We start from the raw sequence: 14,959 nt of genomic DNA, 5'->3' as shown, positions 1-14,959 counted from the left end.
GAAGAAAAAAATGGGGAAGCCCATAGTTTGGCAAATAACTTGACATTGTATGAATTCCTGTGTACCCATTTGTCACTGATTTCATGAGAAATTATTACAGTGGAAAAAATATTCTGACTAGGTAACTGTAAGGTGGCTGAAATGTTTAAATGGTTGACTGGTGAGTTCAAGATATATGCACGATGGTATTTCTGCTGAAGAAAAAAAAAAGTGACTGAGATCTATTACATGACATTTTCTCATTTCATCTGCTGAATAATGAATTTTCCGTATATAGTAGTTTCCTCATAACGTGAACATAATATGTACTTCACAGTATTCTTAACTGTTTACAGTTTATTACTGTTTGTAAAGAGCAATATTAGAACTTCTATGGTGAAAAGTGTAAGGTTTGTATAAAACATTATTTTGTACTTAAAACATGAAGATGTCACTTTCCAAACAACTGCTCGAATTCTATTTCAAATTTAAATACTTAGAACTTCACTATTAAAAGTCTTCTGAATAGGCTGTGTTAAAAGAAGCACACAGTAAACAGTTTGCCAATATGAAGAGCTTCCTGAAAGGTTTAAAAAGGCTGTTACCTTATTGTGAATATACTGTACCACAGGAATGTGCGTACCACAAACTGCTTGCTGTTGTACAATCATGCTTTGCAAAAGATTTATCCTGTAAAGCAATGTAAGTCACTGCAACAATGTGGCAGGCACTAATAAGACACAGGGAAACTACTTATCACAAAGGTGAATGACATCAACCATTCAGATAATGCAGTAAAAGAGAAACACATATAAAGGTCTCATATTTATTCAAAAATATGCAATGAAAATATTAAAATACTAGGAAGAATTTTAATTTGGTTAACAGTATGGCTGTAGACTAGATTTTCTAGCAACTGTAGGTTTTTTGATGGGGAAGCAGACTTTTTTGGTGGTGGTAGATGGTTGTAAATGACAGTGAAGAGCAAGAAAGAAGAATGAAAAATGAAAAGCAAAAGCAGCTGAATGAATAGAGCTCACTAGACCCAAAGTAAAAGTGTCTGGAAGATATGAAGCGAAGAAAGAGGTACAATGAAAAGGTAGTTAAATGCATTAGTATTCAGTATAGCAGGAGGTTATCTGGTTATTTATGTTGTAGTTTATGTGATGGAGCTTTTGTGTTTCTTTCATGTCAAGAGCTGTTAGGTCTTAATCTAACAACAATACACATAAATAACTAAAGCAACATATTTTTCCTGAAGAAGAAATACCTTATATCAACTGCTAGCTCAACTAATATATCTCTTTGATGATGATATTTTTCCATATGCTTTATTTATGAACAGTTTTTTCTCATTCTATTTATCTACCACTTTTCACATTACAGGAAGTTTCAATCTCCATTAAGTATGAAAAATATGTTTTACTGAACTATTTGAGAGACAAATATATATATTTATAAAATAATTTCTCAAAAAAAAAAAAGAGGAAATAGTCAGTGGAATTATGTCTAGTTTAATTTGGAAAATGGTATTTTAGAAATGGGCACTAGATTTTTCCTATTTATCATATTTTAGTGAAGAAAGATATTATTTGCGCTTTTTCTCTCTTTTTTTTTTTTTTTTTTTTCCTCCTGGAAAAAACAGCTCTGCAAATTCAACCTTGTCTCAAACCTAAGTTGTATTGTTTAAGATTCACCCTCACTAAGGGTTGTGCAGTCATAGAGTTCAAACGTTTTTCTTCCATCTATGTGTACATATCCCACACAGATGTCAGAGCAGTATGTTGGGGTTTACATTTTTAGTATAGTGGTAGACCCACTCAAGATTTACACAACTATTTTCTCCAAAGCATTGTGCTTAGAAAACAAAAAGAATTGGACTTCTTCCTCTCACAGTATCTCTTGAGCAGTACTTTTCCATTGTGTTACAAGCATCTCCTTGTAAGGATTATTTTAATATGATTTTTAACATTATTTTACTATAATGCATGTGATCTATGCATCTTTTACGAAAAGTGGTCATACTGCTAATAAAGGGGGTTGAATCACTTTCTGAAGGCAATGACACAATTTCTAAATTAAAGGGGAAGGAGTTTAGAGTAATATTGGCCTGTTGTGTTTTGTTTGGCTCACTGCTGGTAGTGTAAACAAATGTATTTCTTAATCATGAATGAGCAGAGGTAAAATAACTTTCTCTGGAACTTGTTGACTTTCCTTCCATTGCAGACAGTGCCCTCACGTGGCTCTTTCATTTTCCTAATCTCTTCCTACAGAGACGATCTATAATGTTTTAACAGTTCTGCATACTAAATGCTTACTGCACTTTTGTAACACAGAATACCTTTGAGATTTTACGCATAAAACTAAAGTGTGAAAACTACAAACAATATCTTATTTACTATAATAAGCTTCAGGAGTCGTTTCATATTCAAATTAAAACCCTGAAAGCAAAATCCCAATGATTAATTCAAACCCAGCCAGGTAATGACCCAGCCAGGACTTGTCCATTTTCATCAAGTCAGAAAAAAAAGTCACATAAGAGCTTCATTATAAGTTCTTTTATTCTTTTCCCAAGTTTGCTTAGATTAGCCATGCGATAAATAGGAACACTGAAGCTTCTTAAATGCCAGATTACTTGTTTGTTAGTAAATTATGGTATCTAATTCCACCCAGCCTGTAACAAGTAAGTACCTGAGCTGCCTGCATCTGATACACTCACTGAACAGGAAGGATAGACAACCTTGTAATGGAACAAATGAAAGCTCCAAAAGCTTTTACTGTTTTGATACCTCACATATAAAGCTATTTTGTTTCTGAAAATCCCTCTAAGTAGAATAACTTAGATTCAGAGTTACTGCATTATAAAAGTTTTACAACTCCTTGATCTTTAAACACAAGTTGTAAACAAGTATTTTTACTTGTCAATAATGATATAGAACAATTCTTTTAGGAACAATTTTCTGGTCAAAAAATATAGGAAGGGAAGATTATCTAGGATTACTCATAGATACAGACAATCTAACTGCAATGACACGAAAATAAGTTGGTGCCACCTTTTAATAATGAAGGAAAAATTTACATTTATGAATTTTTTTCAAGCAATCTCAGGTCCTGGGGAAGGACAGGACAAATCTGAGAGTTGAACTAAGCAGCTAATGGCTAACTAATAAATGTTGCCTGGGAGAGCTCAACTTCTGTTTATTTTCCTATTCCATGAACAAAAAAAGATGTAGATTTTGTTACTCTTGGTGCAGGTTGTGCAAGTTTAAACCCTTAAACTGCTATTTTTTATATGTTCAGCACTGCCATCTCGTGGACATAATTTCAGGAAGCTTCCATTTCTTACCAAGAACTAAATGGGTTTAAGCAGATAATTGCACTTTAAAAATTATTAATAAATTTGAAAGGTACACGAATAATACTTTACTACTGTGTATTTTTATAATCACAAGAGGTATGCTCAATGTATATTGATACTTTGTATGTCTCCACATGAAAGACAAACAGCCATAATAAAAGTCTAGATTAAAAATAGCTGTAATGAAATAAAGGTTCATTCCTGCTTTATCTTTTTTTTTTTTTTTAATCTAAAATTATTTTAATATCATCTGCACCAATAATGCAGACTAAGTCATTTAGTGAAAATTTAATATAACATAAATAGTCCAGCATAAGCCTTGTACACAAACTGAAGAATGTGGTTGCAAGGGAAGGAGAGACAGGTAACTTGCTCAGAATTTAGCAAATATTCTCTTTTTATGCATGGAAAAGGTTAAAGCATGTTATTGTAAAAATGGGATTTGAAATCAGAGGCAAAAAGAGCAGACTAACATGGAAGGCATCTGTAAATTAAAGGGTAGGGGGGAATGTGGAATATTTTCTGTAATTTCAGATTGTGTCTGTAAAACAGCTTTTAAATAAAGCAGTAGGCCATGTGGTGGCGTATTTCATATAGTGTTTGTATTATCATAGGCCTGTGGGATTCCTAATTTTGGACCAGAATAACACAGTGTTAGATGTAGCATAAACATAAACAAAGTAGACAACGCCTGCCAAAAGAATTTATTTTACAAGTGAAAAGAAAACAAGTTAATACGAACAGACGGAGTAACAGAAGTATCAGATAATAGAAAACAAATGCACATAAACAGGGGGATTTCAGGAAATATTTCAATACTGGTTAGAATTATGAACAGACTTGATAGCAAATGTAATTATAAGTTTTAAGGTGGTATATGCATACACTACAAAATAACCTGTGTAGCTCACTACTGTGATCAACAATTGACAAAGAATTGATGGGAATTTACTGAGAAGTCGACTTCTCCACAGGACCATCCTATGAGAACTTCAAGAGTTTCCATCTGTGTCACCCGTCTGTGACTCCACCAGCTACAGCTGCCAAAAGATAACACTGAGCCTAGGTTAAGCAGGATTTAAAGCAGGTCTGGGCATTTGCTGTCATCAAGAACTGTGGCAAGACATGGCTGAGGATGCTGAATGCTCTGTTAATTGATTAAGCTTTGTCAGCTGGCAACTTTCTTAGCTGGTATTCTCAGGCATGTCTGCCCAGCAGGCTTACTCCACCTGACCAACACCTGGGTTTCAGCAAGCAGGAGCAGCCCCACTGCAGAGTCAACACTGAATTAAACTCACTGATGCATAAACCATGTATTCATGTAAAGCACGATGCATACACACAAGTTTTAGTCTTGTTCTGAGCAGCTACATTAGAGCTATTTCTTAATGCACTGCAGAACCTTGCTGTTTTTGGATATGCTGGCAGCACTGTGGGAGTGAGGGAATGAATTCAGCAGCACACGCATCAGAGTTCACAGCTTGCTCATCTCAGACTCCCCCAGTACCCCACCATTTTCAGGTGGTAATTTTCTGCCCAGCCTTGACTAAGAAGTTTAATGAAATTATCCAGATTTTAAAAAGTTTGGGGACTTATAAATTCTTATTTCCTAAATATATTTAAATCTGAGAACAATTTTTAAATACCTTACATAAAAAACAATAATGAATAGTCATGTTCATCCTCCTAATTGTGGTTCTTCAACTGCATGCTTCCAGAACAGAGTTTGCAGCAGAGGTAAGGATTTGGCACCTAATGTAAGGTCTGTGGAAATTGTGAATATTCATAATCTCAGAAAATCAGCATGATTCCCCCATGCTGAACACCCAAAATAATTAAATTTGAAAATACCTTTCTTCCCATATTTCTGTTTCCAGTTTGTAACGGTTAACTCAGGACAATACTTTCTCATATAAAGGAAATTTAGAAAGTATGTGCTGTGTAAAGTTTGGGTAATGTACAGATAAAGATGCTTTTCATGAACTGCTGTCTAGTTTCCGGTATCTGATATGATCTTGTACAATTAATACATTCACATATCATGATTAAATAGATTAATGAAATTTTGCCAGCATATATCTTAACTTTTAAAAGTTTAATTTTACAAACTTTTTGTTCAATGCTACAACTAAAGAGCCTTCAGTCCTACAGAAAGGAGGTGCCCCAGATAGAATCTAACACTTGCAGAAAATAACAAGCAATCAAAAGCTGAAAGTTACAGCCCCTTCCCCCAGCAAACAGGAGAGAGTTAAACGAGCAAAACAGAAAAAGAAAGGTTTTTAGGTTGAAAACAGAGAAGTTGAAATGGTGTTTAAAATGTCTAGGAGCTAATATAACTAATTAAAAAACAGAGAAAATTGGTAAGAATTAATGAAAAGGTTGTAAGCAATGGAAATTAAGTGGGCAAGGGCATGATTTGAAAACAGGAAAAGCAATTATTTTGATATGCGTTTTAAGTAATTTGAACAATGGAGAGCTTTCAAAAATAAAAGTCATTTTTCTAGAAAACCATGTGTCTATAGATACTTACACTATATACTCTAAATGGATTTTTTTTTTTTTTTTTTTTTTAGCTTTAATAAAACTTAAATATTGATGCAGAGACATTTCTGGAGAACCTCCTTAACATGCATAGGTTTTATGTAGTGTCTTTCACATTAACATGCTTTTAAGTTTTCAGTGGAATGCTGTAGAAGCATGTGTAGCCTTGACATTCTATTAGACCTGGTAAATTTTTCTGTCACTTAAGCACTTCCAGAAAACCTGACCCCAATACTTTTTCAATTTTTAATTCATATTTTCAAAGATGAAAGATAAGATTCTGTTCCACTTTGACAGGAACAAAGTTGGATCAGCTGTATTTAGCAGCAGGTACTAGAGGGTCCTAAAGTCTGTCCAGTATTAAGAAATACATCCACAGCAGCAATCTGTAGTCATATTTAAGGTTGATGCTATACATGTTTTAAAACAAGATGCTTGAGGTACAGTTTATATGAGCCAGTTCCACTAGGTTTCCTTTATCATGGAGCCTTGGATGCTATTTATCCCATCCTAGTGTACAAATCTAAATGAAATAAATTACTTGCCTGCTTCTCTCAGTATAAAAGGGGGATCTAAAATGACTGGCTCAGCTCTAGAAATCTACTTTATAGATGCAGAATTCGACTGTTTTAGAATTTCCTTACTGTATCTTAAAAAACAAATAATGCCACCATAATATTGCTCACTACTTGGAGGCAAGTGTACTGAATAATCTCTGCAATGAATGGATGGAAAGAATTCCAGAAAACATTCTGGTTGTTTTATCACATTATAAGTATCTTCGTATTCTGATGCTCCTTGGCTATAGTTACACTCACTTAATGTGATACAAACACATCTGCAGAAAAGAACTGTTGGTGCTGAGGACTTACTATCTACCCTATATGATTTTGTGAGGTTTTACTTCAGACTTTTGAAGTACCCAGGACACCCATGAACATTAATGGTTGATTGGCTGGATCACCTGCTGATACAATCGCCAGATTATTACATCATTTGGGACATTTGTATTTTTTTTTACAGCCATTCATGTGAAGACCACTGCCAAACTGAGAGCCTAAATTATTCGTATTTTTTTTAATTGAAGGTTAGATATGATACTTTTGGAATGTACATATAAATTAAATATTTTGGAGTACCATAATTATGTAAACCTGATGTGTACATACAGTTTTACAAAGATACAGAAATATTCACTATGACAGCCTCATATTTAATGTAGACTACAGTTAGCAGTCTTACATGTCTTCAGATTGATTTTCTGTTTTCTAATAAAGTGCCTCTTTATTCAAGACATATTTAAGCTTGCTTCTGAAGAACTGAGGAACTGGACTTGATTTTTAATAAAAAAGCAGCCTTAGCAATATTTTTCCACAACCAAGGAAAAAAAAATATTTAAAAATTTGAATTCAGTGGTTTTCCACATGCACTTGTAGAAATAGATCTCTGTCTGTCATCCAGATCTGAAGAACTTTGTCCTGGAAGTTATGAGGAGAGCTGTAGAAGAAGTTTGACTTACTTTTCAGAACACAAGCTCACTGTACCAGCTGTGTATTTCCAGTGCTGCCATTTTCAGTTAGAAAATAAAAAAAAAAAGAGTACTTGAATAGCACATAAAGGAGGACACAGGTATCAAAACTCTGTTGCATAAGAGCACCTGTGTGGTATTTCCATAATTAAACAAACAAGCAAACATGTGGGCTGAAATCAAACATAGATTTCCCTCTGGCAGGAAACATACTCCAAATAACAGAAAAAATAAATTAGAATTATATGTTTTGAATGATGCGGCAATTATATTAGTAATTACTATACTTGATATTTTTTCTGAGTGACAGTTAATTTTTGTAATGTCCTCCTATCCCTCAGATACCTGAACTTCATCAGAGAAAAGAAAAACATGGACGTAGCTAAATTTATAGTGAGCTATTTTCAAGATTTTCCGAATATGGATCTTTTTATAAAGGAAATAAAAAAGCATGGACTTAAATTTTGTATGATATAATGGTACACATGCATATAAGGGAAAAATCGTAAGGAGATTTAATCGTAAGGATAATAGCCTAAGGAGATACTACGTATTTCCTTGTAAACTAGTAATTGTTAAAGGACCTCTTAAAAGCAATTTTTACCTACAGGATTTGAGCTACTAAAAAGAAATAAGTTGTTCAAATACGTAAGAATAGATGGGTTCAGGATCATTATAAGATGAAAAATAGATTTCCAGAGGGAAGATGCATGAAACCGCCACAAGGAAAATTCAAGTGTGAGTTTCTGTTGCGTTGTGTGTTAAACAAACCCCCAGTTTGGTTGGAGAGGAAGCGGAGAAACGGGCTTCAGCAAACGTTTCTCCCACTCTTAGGAATTACAGTAGGTATCCCTCTGCCAAACAACTTGCAGAGCCATGTTAAATCGATAAAGTTACACTTTCACACCTAACTTTTTATGGTTTTACGTGTTTTCTGAGGTACTTTGGCATCATTCTCATCTGCCAGTCTTACTGCCTTTCTTCCATGAAAACTGGAGACAGCGTTAAAAATTAGTTTTTGTCCCTGGCACGAGGCTCGGGAAGCAGGCCCCCACTTTCCTGCAAATCGGTAGGAAGCAGGCTTTAGTTACCGCAAATAAGGGAGAAGAGCTGCGAGCGCTCTGAGGAGCGTATGGCCGCTTAGTCCCGACTCGCTGCAAGCCCCGAAGGTGTCCGCCTCACCGGGACAGGCCCTCCCCGACACGGAAAGTACGCGCGCTCAGAGCACGCCGAGACGTTAAACTACTTTGTCTCCCCCGTGATTTCATTCAGTTGCTTCGAGCTGAAAACACTATTGCCGTTTTCCGCCAAGGGGACGGTCAGGCTAGCGGCGGAGGCGGCGGCCGGGCCGGCCCCGCACGGAGCCCCTTCGCCCCGAGCCGGTGCTGGGAGCGGCTTGCTCGTGGTTGGAAGTCCCCGCTGGAGGCCGGGGGCAGGCGGCCGCCTGCTCCCTCCGCGGCGGGACGGAGACGCCTCCACCGCCAGGGGAAAAAGGGAAACCCCCAAAGAACTTCTGCGACCCGCGACACCACCCGCCCGGCGGAGCCGCTCAGGGGGGCGGGGGGCTGGCAGGGGGACGGTCGGCGCAGCCGCTTCCCGCCGCGGCTCCATTTCGGGCGGTGCGGCCCCAGCGGGCGGGCAGAGCGCCTGCGCGGGTGGGAGCGCCGTCAGCAATGGAGGAGCAACGCGTGCGCGGGGGCCCGACGGCCCATGCGCTGTGCGGCCGCGGGCCGGCGCGCTGCGGGGAATTCAGGCCGTCCGTGCTTGCCGTAGGGTGGGCCGTACCAAGCGCCTCTCCTCAGGCGGGGGGGAGGGGTCGGAAAGTGACGGTGCGCCGGCATCCGTCGGCCCCCGCCCGTCTTATCACCCCAGGGGGGAGAGCCCAGAGGGGCAGCGGGCGGCGCCCAGTGCGACGGGTGAGGGAGCAGCGCGACGGCAGCGTGGGAGGTGGGAGGGGCCGCGCCTCGGCGCACCCTGTCCCCAGCAGTGGCGGCGGCGGCGGCGGAGGGGCGGGGCGCGAGGGGCGAGCGGCTTGGGTAATGGCAGCGCTGTGAGGACGGAGCGGGGCAGGGACCGCGGCCGCAGGGCAGCGAGCGAGGGAGGCCGGCGGGCGGGCGTCGCTGACTCGGGCCCCTTGCCTCCAGGTAACTGCCCCTCGCCCGGCCCGGCCCGGCCCGGGCGGGATCGCCGCCGGGCTGAGGGGAGGGAGCCCCGCGCTCGCGGTGGGGGCGGCTGTCCCCATCCCCACGGGCGGCTGGGGCTGGGCCGTGTGCATGTGGGGGAGCCGAGGCCCCACCGCCCCCCGGGGTGGGGTCTGCCGGGCCCGCCCCGAGCAGCCGTCCCTCGGCGTGGTTTGTGTGGCAGCGCCCTCCTCCCGGGGGGGGCGCGGACCGGGTCCTGCCCCCAGTCCTGCCCTTGCCCGGCGGCGATGGTGTGGTGCGGTTTCTCCGGCGGGGTTGGTTATCTCCTCGCTGCGTTCTAGGCCGGTTTCGCTTTTGTTTTGGGGGGTGAGGGAAGGCGGGGAGCGCACGGCCCCGGCCCGCGGCCTGCTGGAGGGGCCCACGGGGGTGCGGGCCGCGGGGGGGCAGGCGCTGCTCTTTACACGTTGGACGCGGGTCCTCCTGCCCTTGGCTGTTCACCCACCAGTAGCTTGCAATATTAATTTTCGAGATGGTTAAACAGGTTGGAAATTTGAGGAATGTTTTGACGCTGGCCAAACCCCTCCTTTTATTTGCGTGAATAAATATATTCAGTATGACAGCGCTATGTTTTAAAGACTGAGGCGATGGGAGCAGCATCCTTTCATTATTGTCATGTGTAAATGTGTTTTAACAGTATCTGCTTACCTATCTGCTTGTCAAACAGGTATGGTTTCCCACCCCCTGATTAGTATAAACCCTAGGGTAGGTATTCTGCTCTGCTACAATTTTTACCATGGAGATTACTTGCATCAGTACATTTAATATTCTGAGCTGTTGAGCTTGCATGCTGTAGACACTGAAGCACAGTAAACCCCCAAAACCCCAGTGTCTTACAGAAAAAGTTACACTGTGTTTGTTAATGTGTCTGTAAAACAAGTTTAAATTCATATTGATGTGAACGCGGTAAGAGAATGCCGGATAAGTCAGCTCTGTCTTAAACTATTTAACTCCAGAATACCTTTGTATATGGATGCATAGTGCTTCATATATTGTTAAGTTTGGGTGATACTAAACACAGTGTTACTGATTCTGTGTGATGTATTGTAGGGAAGACTTTTTCTTTACCCTTCCTTCCTCCCCTCACTTTTGCTTATCTGTGAAAGAATGATTATCTTACCTTGGAGGTACCAAGAGTGTTTCAGAGAGAACAATCTATAATCTAACACTCAACTACATGTAACTTTATTACCACAAGAATTTCATGTGAGTCTTAAAAGTTTTCGTGGACCATGATTATTTTTTTTGGGGGGGGGTGGGAGTGGGAGTGGTGTCAGCTTGAAAATACTCTGTCTTCCAGGAAAATAATATTAAAGCTTTTAGAAGACTACTGCTTTTGTTTGTTTGTTTGCCCTCCTGGAAGTGAGCTCTACTACTGTTTACTTTAACTGAGGTTCATGGTTCTTTGAAACATACATCAGTTTGTGGTTTTCAACTTAGTATCTTTGATGGATATATATTTGTTTTGTCAATTCTCACATTTTCTGTGTAGTAAGCTGCTAATGACATACATGGATTGAAGTTTTTTTTGTATTTCCAAAAGGGGACTAATCATGTCGTGAATATAACAAATGTTTCTTCTGAACTGCAAATATTTATGCACCACTTACTGAGCTTTAGTTCTTAAAAAAGTTTTCTGTTTGTAAAACCTAGGATAATACCACTTCTTCAATATTACTTAGTTGCTACTCAGTTTCTTTATGAAATCAAAGCAAATATGAGTTGGGTAATACATTGATTACATTTTAAATGGAAACTATTGTGTTGCAGGTAGAGGAAAACAACTCTCTAAGGTTCCTGAATTCACAGCACTTAAGGAGATTGGCTAGTTAGTCAGGGTGGCATTTTGCATGCATACAGTTGTATCTGATTTTTATTTTTTTTTTCTTAAACTGATAAGCTATGTATCCTGCAGTTTGAGTACACCAATCTGCCTGAGAAAAATAAAGAGCCAGTAGAGGTTAAGGTAGTAACTTGGGTGCTAAGTAGTTTTTTAGCATGACATTTAATTATTTCCCTTATAATGGTGTGTCTCTTGTGCTAAAAGTGTGTCACTAGCTTTCTTTTCTGACTTTGAAAATTTGGGAAGACAAGAGTTACTTGTCCATCTATTTAAAATGGGAATAGAAGTATTCTTTCCACTTTTGTTTTGGTTTTACAATGGCATGTTTCTGAGCAGGAACTAGACTTGCTTTGTCCATGGAATGTCACACATCAGGTCCTTTCTAGATTACGTGCATAGGACAGAGACAAATAGAAACAAAAATGAGGCCTTCACAGTTGTGTCTCTCAGGACCTCTTTTTGTACATTACCTTACTTTTTCCCTAGTTTTATTTCAGTAATTTAATGTTTTCCTTTTGATAAATCTCTTCTAGTATTTTTGATATGAAATTGCTAACACAGCTTCTGTATTTTCAAGCCATATCTTATTTGAAAGAATTCACTATTTGGCCTGCTGCACAGTGCCATAGCTGCACAAGCTCTGCATAATGCTCTGTGTTTTGATGTGTTTTCTTTTTGTCATCCTGATCAAAGCTTTCGGGTTTTGTGGCTTTTTAAATATAACACCAGAAATGTCTCATGAAAGCTTGAGGTGAACATAGGCTACAAACTGATGGTAGTAATTTTAAATACTCTGGTAATACATTCAGTGTGTTCCTGACCAAAATTCTATCACATACAGCTGAAACAGTCTTTGCATAAAAGTGAACAAACAGAAATTTACAGGAAAATTCATATGGGACTGTTAATGAGCAGCTTGGTAAGGTGATGAACTTCGCGAGGCACAATGCTGGATTAATTGATGTTATCGGCTATTCATGCAACATGAATGTTCCATTCCATAATGTTAACAATAAGGGCTTCTGAGCTTGATTTTGGAGGGTGGGGAAGTGGGGTGGGTGTTCTTCATGTTGCTGTATCATAGTGGTGCAACAGTGTACAAAGTTTAAATTGAAAAATTCAAAGGAAATGTATTTATTTTTAAATGATTGTGCAATGTTGTCTGACATGTTTAATTTTTTCTGCAGATTAACACTAAAGCCCCACAATGTCCTTGAAACCACGAGTAGTTGACTTTGATGAAACATGGAACAAACTTCTAACAACAATTAAAGCTGTTGTTATGTTGGATTATGTTGAAAGAGCAACATGGAATGATCGCTTCTCGTATCCTTTAAGTGAAAATATGACTTAATGTGTTTGTCTGATGTGTTTAGCACAGAGTAGTCCTGCATTATTTAACAGTTTCAGTAGTCTTGATCAGAAGCTCGTTGTAAGGTTGTATCTGTTATTAAGCATGTGAGTCAGTGGATATGTTGAAAGCGATGAGAAATCCTGCATATTTGAGAAGTATTGTATGTGAAAATCACCACGGTAATAAAAAGTAAATTGGTCTGAGTTACATTTAGTAGCTTTAATACTTACCTTATGTTATTGCTGTTCACAAAAGTACATGCACCGAATTTCCCCTATTCTGTTGAGCTTTTCTTGTATGCTTAAGTGTGTGTGTAGCAGAGGAAACACCTAAGACAGAGAATGCACATCTTTGAATTTGGGGGTGTGGGGAGTGGTGAGGTTGTTCTGTTTAAAGATGTCTCCCTCTTTGCACTTCTGAGTGTACTGATGACTACCATAAGGGACACTTCTATAGCAAGAGCTAACAAAAAGCCTTCTTCCTTTCCTTCCTATGTTATTGCCTCTTTATTCCTGACAGTTAAACTATATTTAAAAATAATTACACTTTCTAGCTGTGATCGTGTGGTCTTGCTGTTCAAGTCACAGCTGTGCATACATTGTTGTAGTGAAAGGTTTGCTTTTTACATGTGAAATGGACTTGCAATTTTTTACAAGATTTAAGTTTCAGTGAACTTCCTTTAAAAGAAGTGTAACTATTCTAACCAGTTATACTGTGCCCTGTATCTATGCATTCATTAGCCATTACAGTGTGGTGAATAATGAGAGAATGTTAAGAGGCTTTGCAGCTGTTCTGCAGCAATTTGACTGAATTTGGTGTAATTATAAGGGAGAAAGAATAGTTTAGACTTCTTTATTGATTTGTTAATTCTTCTGGGTGAAAAAAGAAGCTGCTGAGAAGATTGTTATACATAGATTTTTACAACATAAGCTTATTCTGTGTGCAAGAGCTAGACTCTAAAACCTCTTCTCTTTCTGAATGTTACCATTTCTCAGAATTGCGTTTCCATGTGCCTGTGTTTTGAGTGTGTGCACGTGTATAAATACATAAAAGAAAAATCTAGTTGCTCGTAATGCTTGTGGAGCCTTGCTCTATGGTGCAGTAATCTTTAAGGAGCTCTTTTATTTTAAAACTTTGTAATTAGCTTCTGGGGGCATGACTTTTCACCTTGTCTTGGGGTCAAGCTCAAATGACTCTAAAATTTACAGACTTTTCAAATTAATTAGTTGTGCACTTATGTGCTGACGAATTGGGGTGTAGTCATTCTTTCTAAGCAGTACTTGGGAATTGCCTATTTCAGTCTTCAAGTGGTTAACATCTGTAGCTTAAAGCTCTAAACATTTAAACAAGGGCACCTAAGATAGATTTAAATGTAAAATAACAATGGGATGAGATGTTGGACTGATTCCTGTTGTCACGCTGTTTCACTTAGAACTTCTTATGTGGAGGCCTTGTATACAAGTCTGATGTTGATCCTCTTTTGGGATTTACTACAGTTGATTGAACCTCAGAAAGGAAACATTTCTGAATAGCAGACTCAGGAAGCAGTCTTGGAAGTGTCATTTGGCATGTAATTTTTAAGACCTTACTATCATCTCTTACTTATGTTCCTTGGAAAGAGACACTATTAGTGCCTAATTTGGCACAGGCAGGAGCCTTTTGGATTATTATCTATGGCTGAATGGCCAGAGGAATATGTGGCTTGTACCTTCCAGATTAAATGTTGATTGTTTAGTACTTCTGCTACCTTTAACCAAACTCTATGTATTAACACAAACTGCTCAGTAAGTATTCAACACCTTGGTGAAACTGTTAGTTCTATATAGCTGGTGTGAAACTTTTTTCCATGTTTTAAACATAGAGAATAGAATCATAGAATGGTTTGGGTTGGAAGGAGCCTTAGAGATCATCTAGGTCCAACCCCCTGCCACAGGGAGGGACACCTTCCGCTAGATCAGGTTGCTCAAAGCCCCGTCCAGCCTGGCCTTGAACCCTTCCAGGGAGGGGGCAGCCACAGCTTCTCTGGGAAACGTGTGCCAGTGCCTCAGCACCCTCACGGGGAAGAATTTCTTCCTTCTATCTAATCTAAATCTACCCTCTTTCCATTTAAAGCCATTATTCCCTGTTCTATATAAAGAAAACTAAAGTATTAATGATA

At 39.3% G+C, this 14,959-nt stretch overlaps 1 protein-coding gene across 3 annotated transcripts in view; it reads left to right on the top strand.

The window, feature by feature from the left end:
• The first annotated feature begins 9,214 nt into the window (after positions 1-9,214).
• The window catches only part of CUL2 (cullin 2), a 52,254-nt gene continuing 46,509 nt past the window's right edge, over positions 9,215-14,959 (top strand). The window contains exons 1-2 of one of the 3 annotated variants that reach the window (XM_032982692.2): positions 9,215-9,322; positions 12,635-12,773. In XM_032982692.2, coding sequence (XP_032838583.1) covers positions 12,655-12,773 — 119 coding nt within the window. In that variant the 5' untranslated portion in view covers positions 9,215-9,322; positions 12,635-12,654. Of the gene's footprint in view, positions 9,323-9,386; positions 9,551-12,634; positions 12,774-14,959 lie in introns of those variants that run through there. The other 2 variants (XM_032982691.2, XM_032982693.2) reach the window with 2 other exon arrangements.

The sequence above is a fragment of the Tyto alba genome, unplaced genomic scaffold, assembly GCF_018691265.1.
Source record: "Tyto alba isolate M040663 unplaced genomic scaffold, T.alba_DEE_v4.0 Super-Scaffold_38, whole genome shotgun sequence".
In the NCBI taxonomy this organism is placed as follows: Eukaryota; Metazoa; Chordata; class Aves; order Strigiformes; family Tytonidae; genus Tyto; species Tyto alba.
Note: the sequence above shows the minus strand (reverse complement) of the source record. Positions and strands in the feature narration are given on the sequence as shown.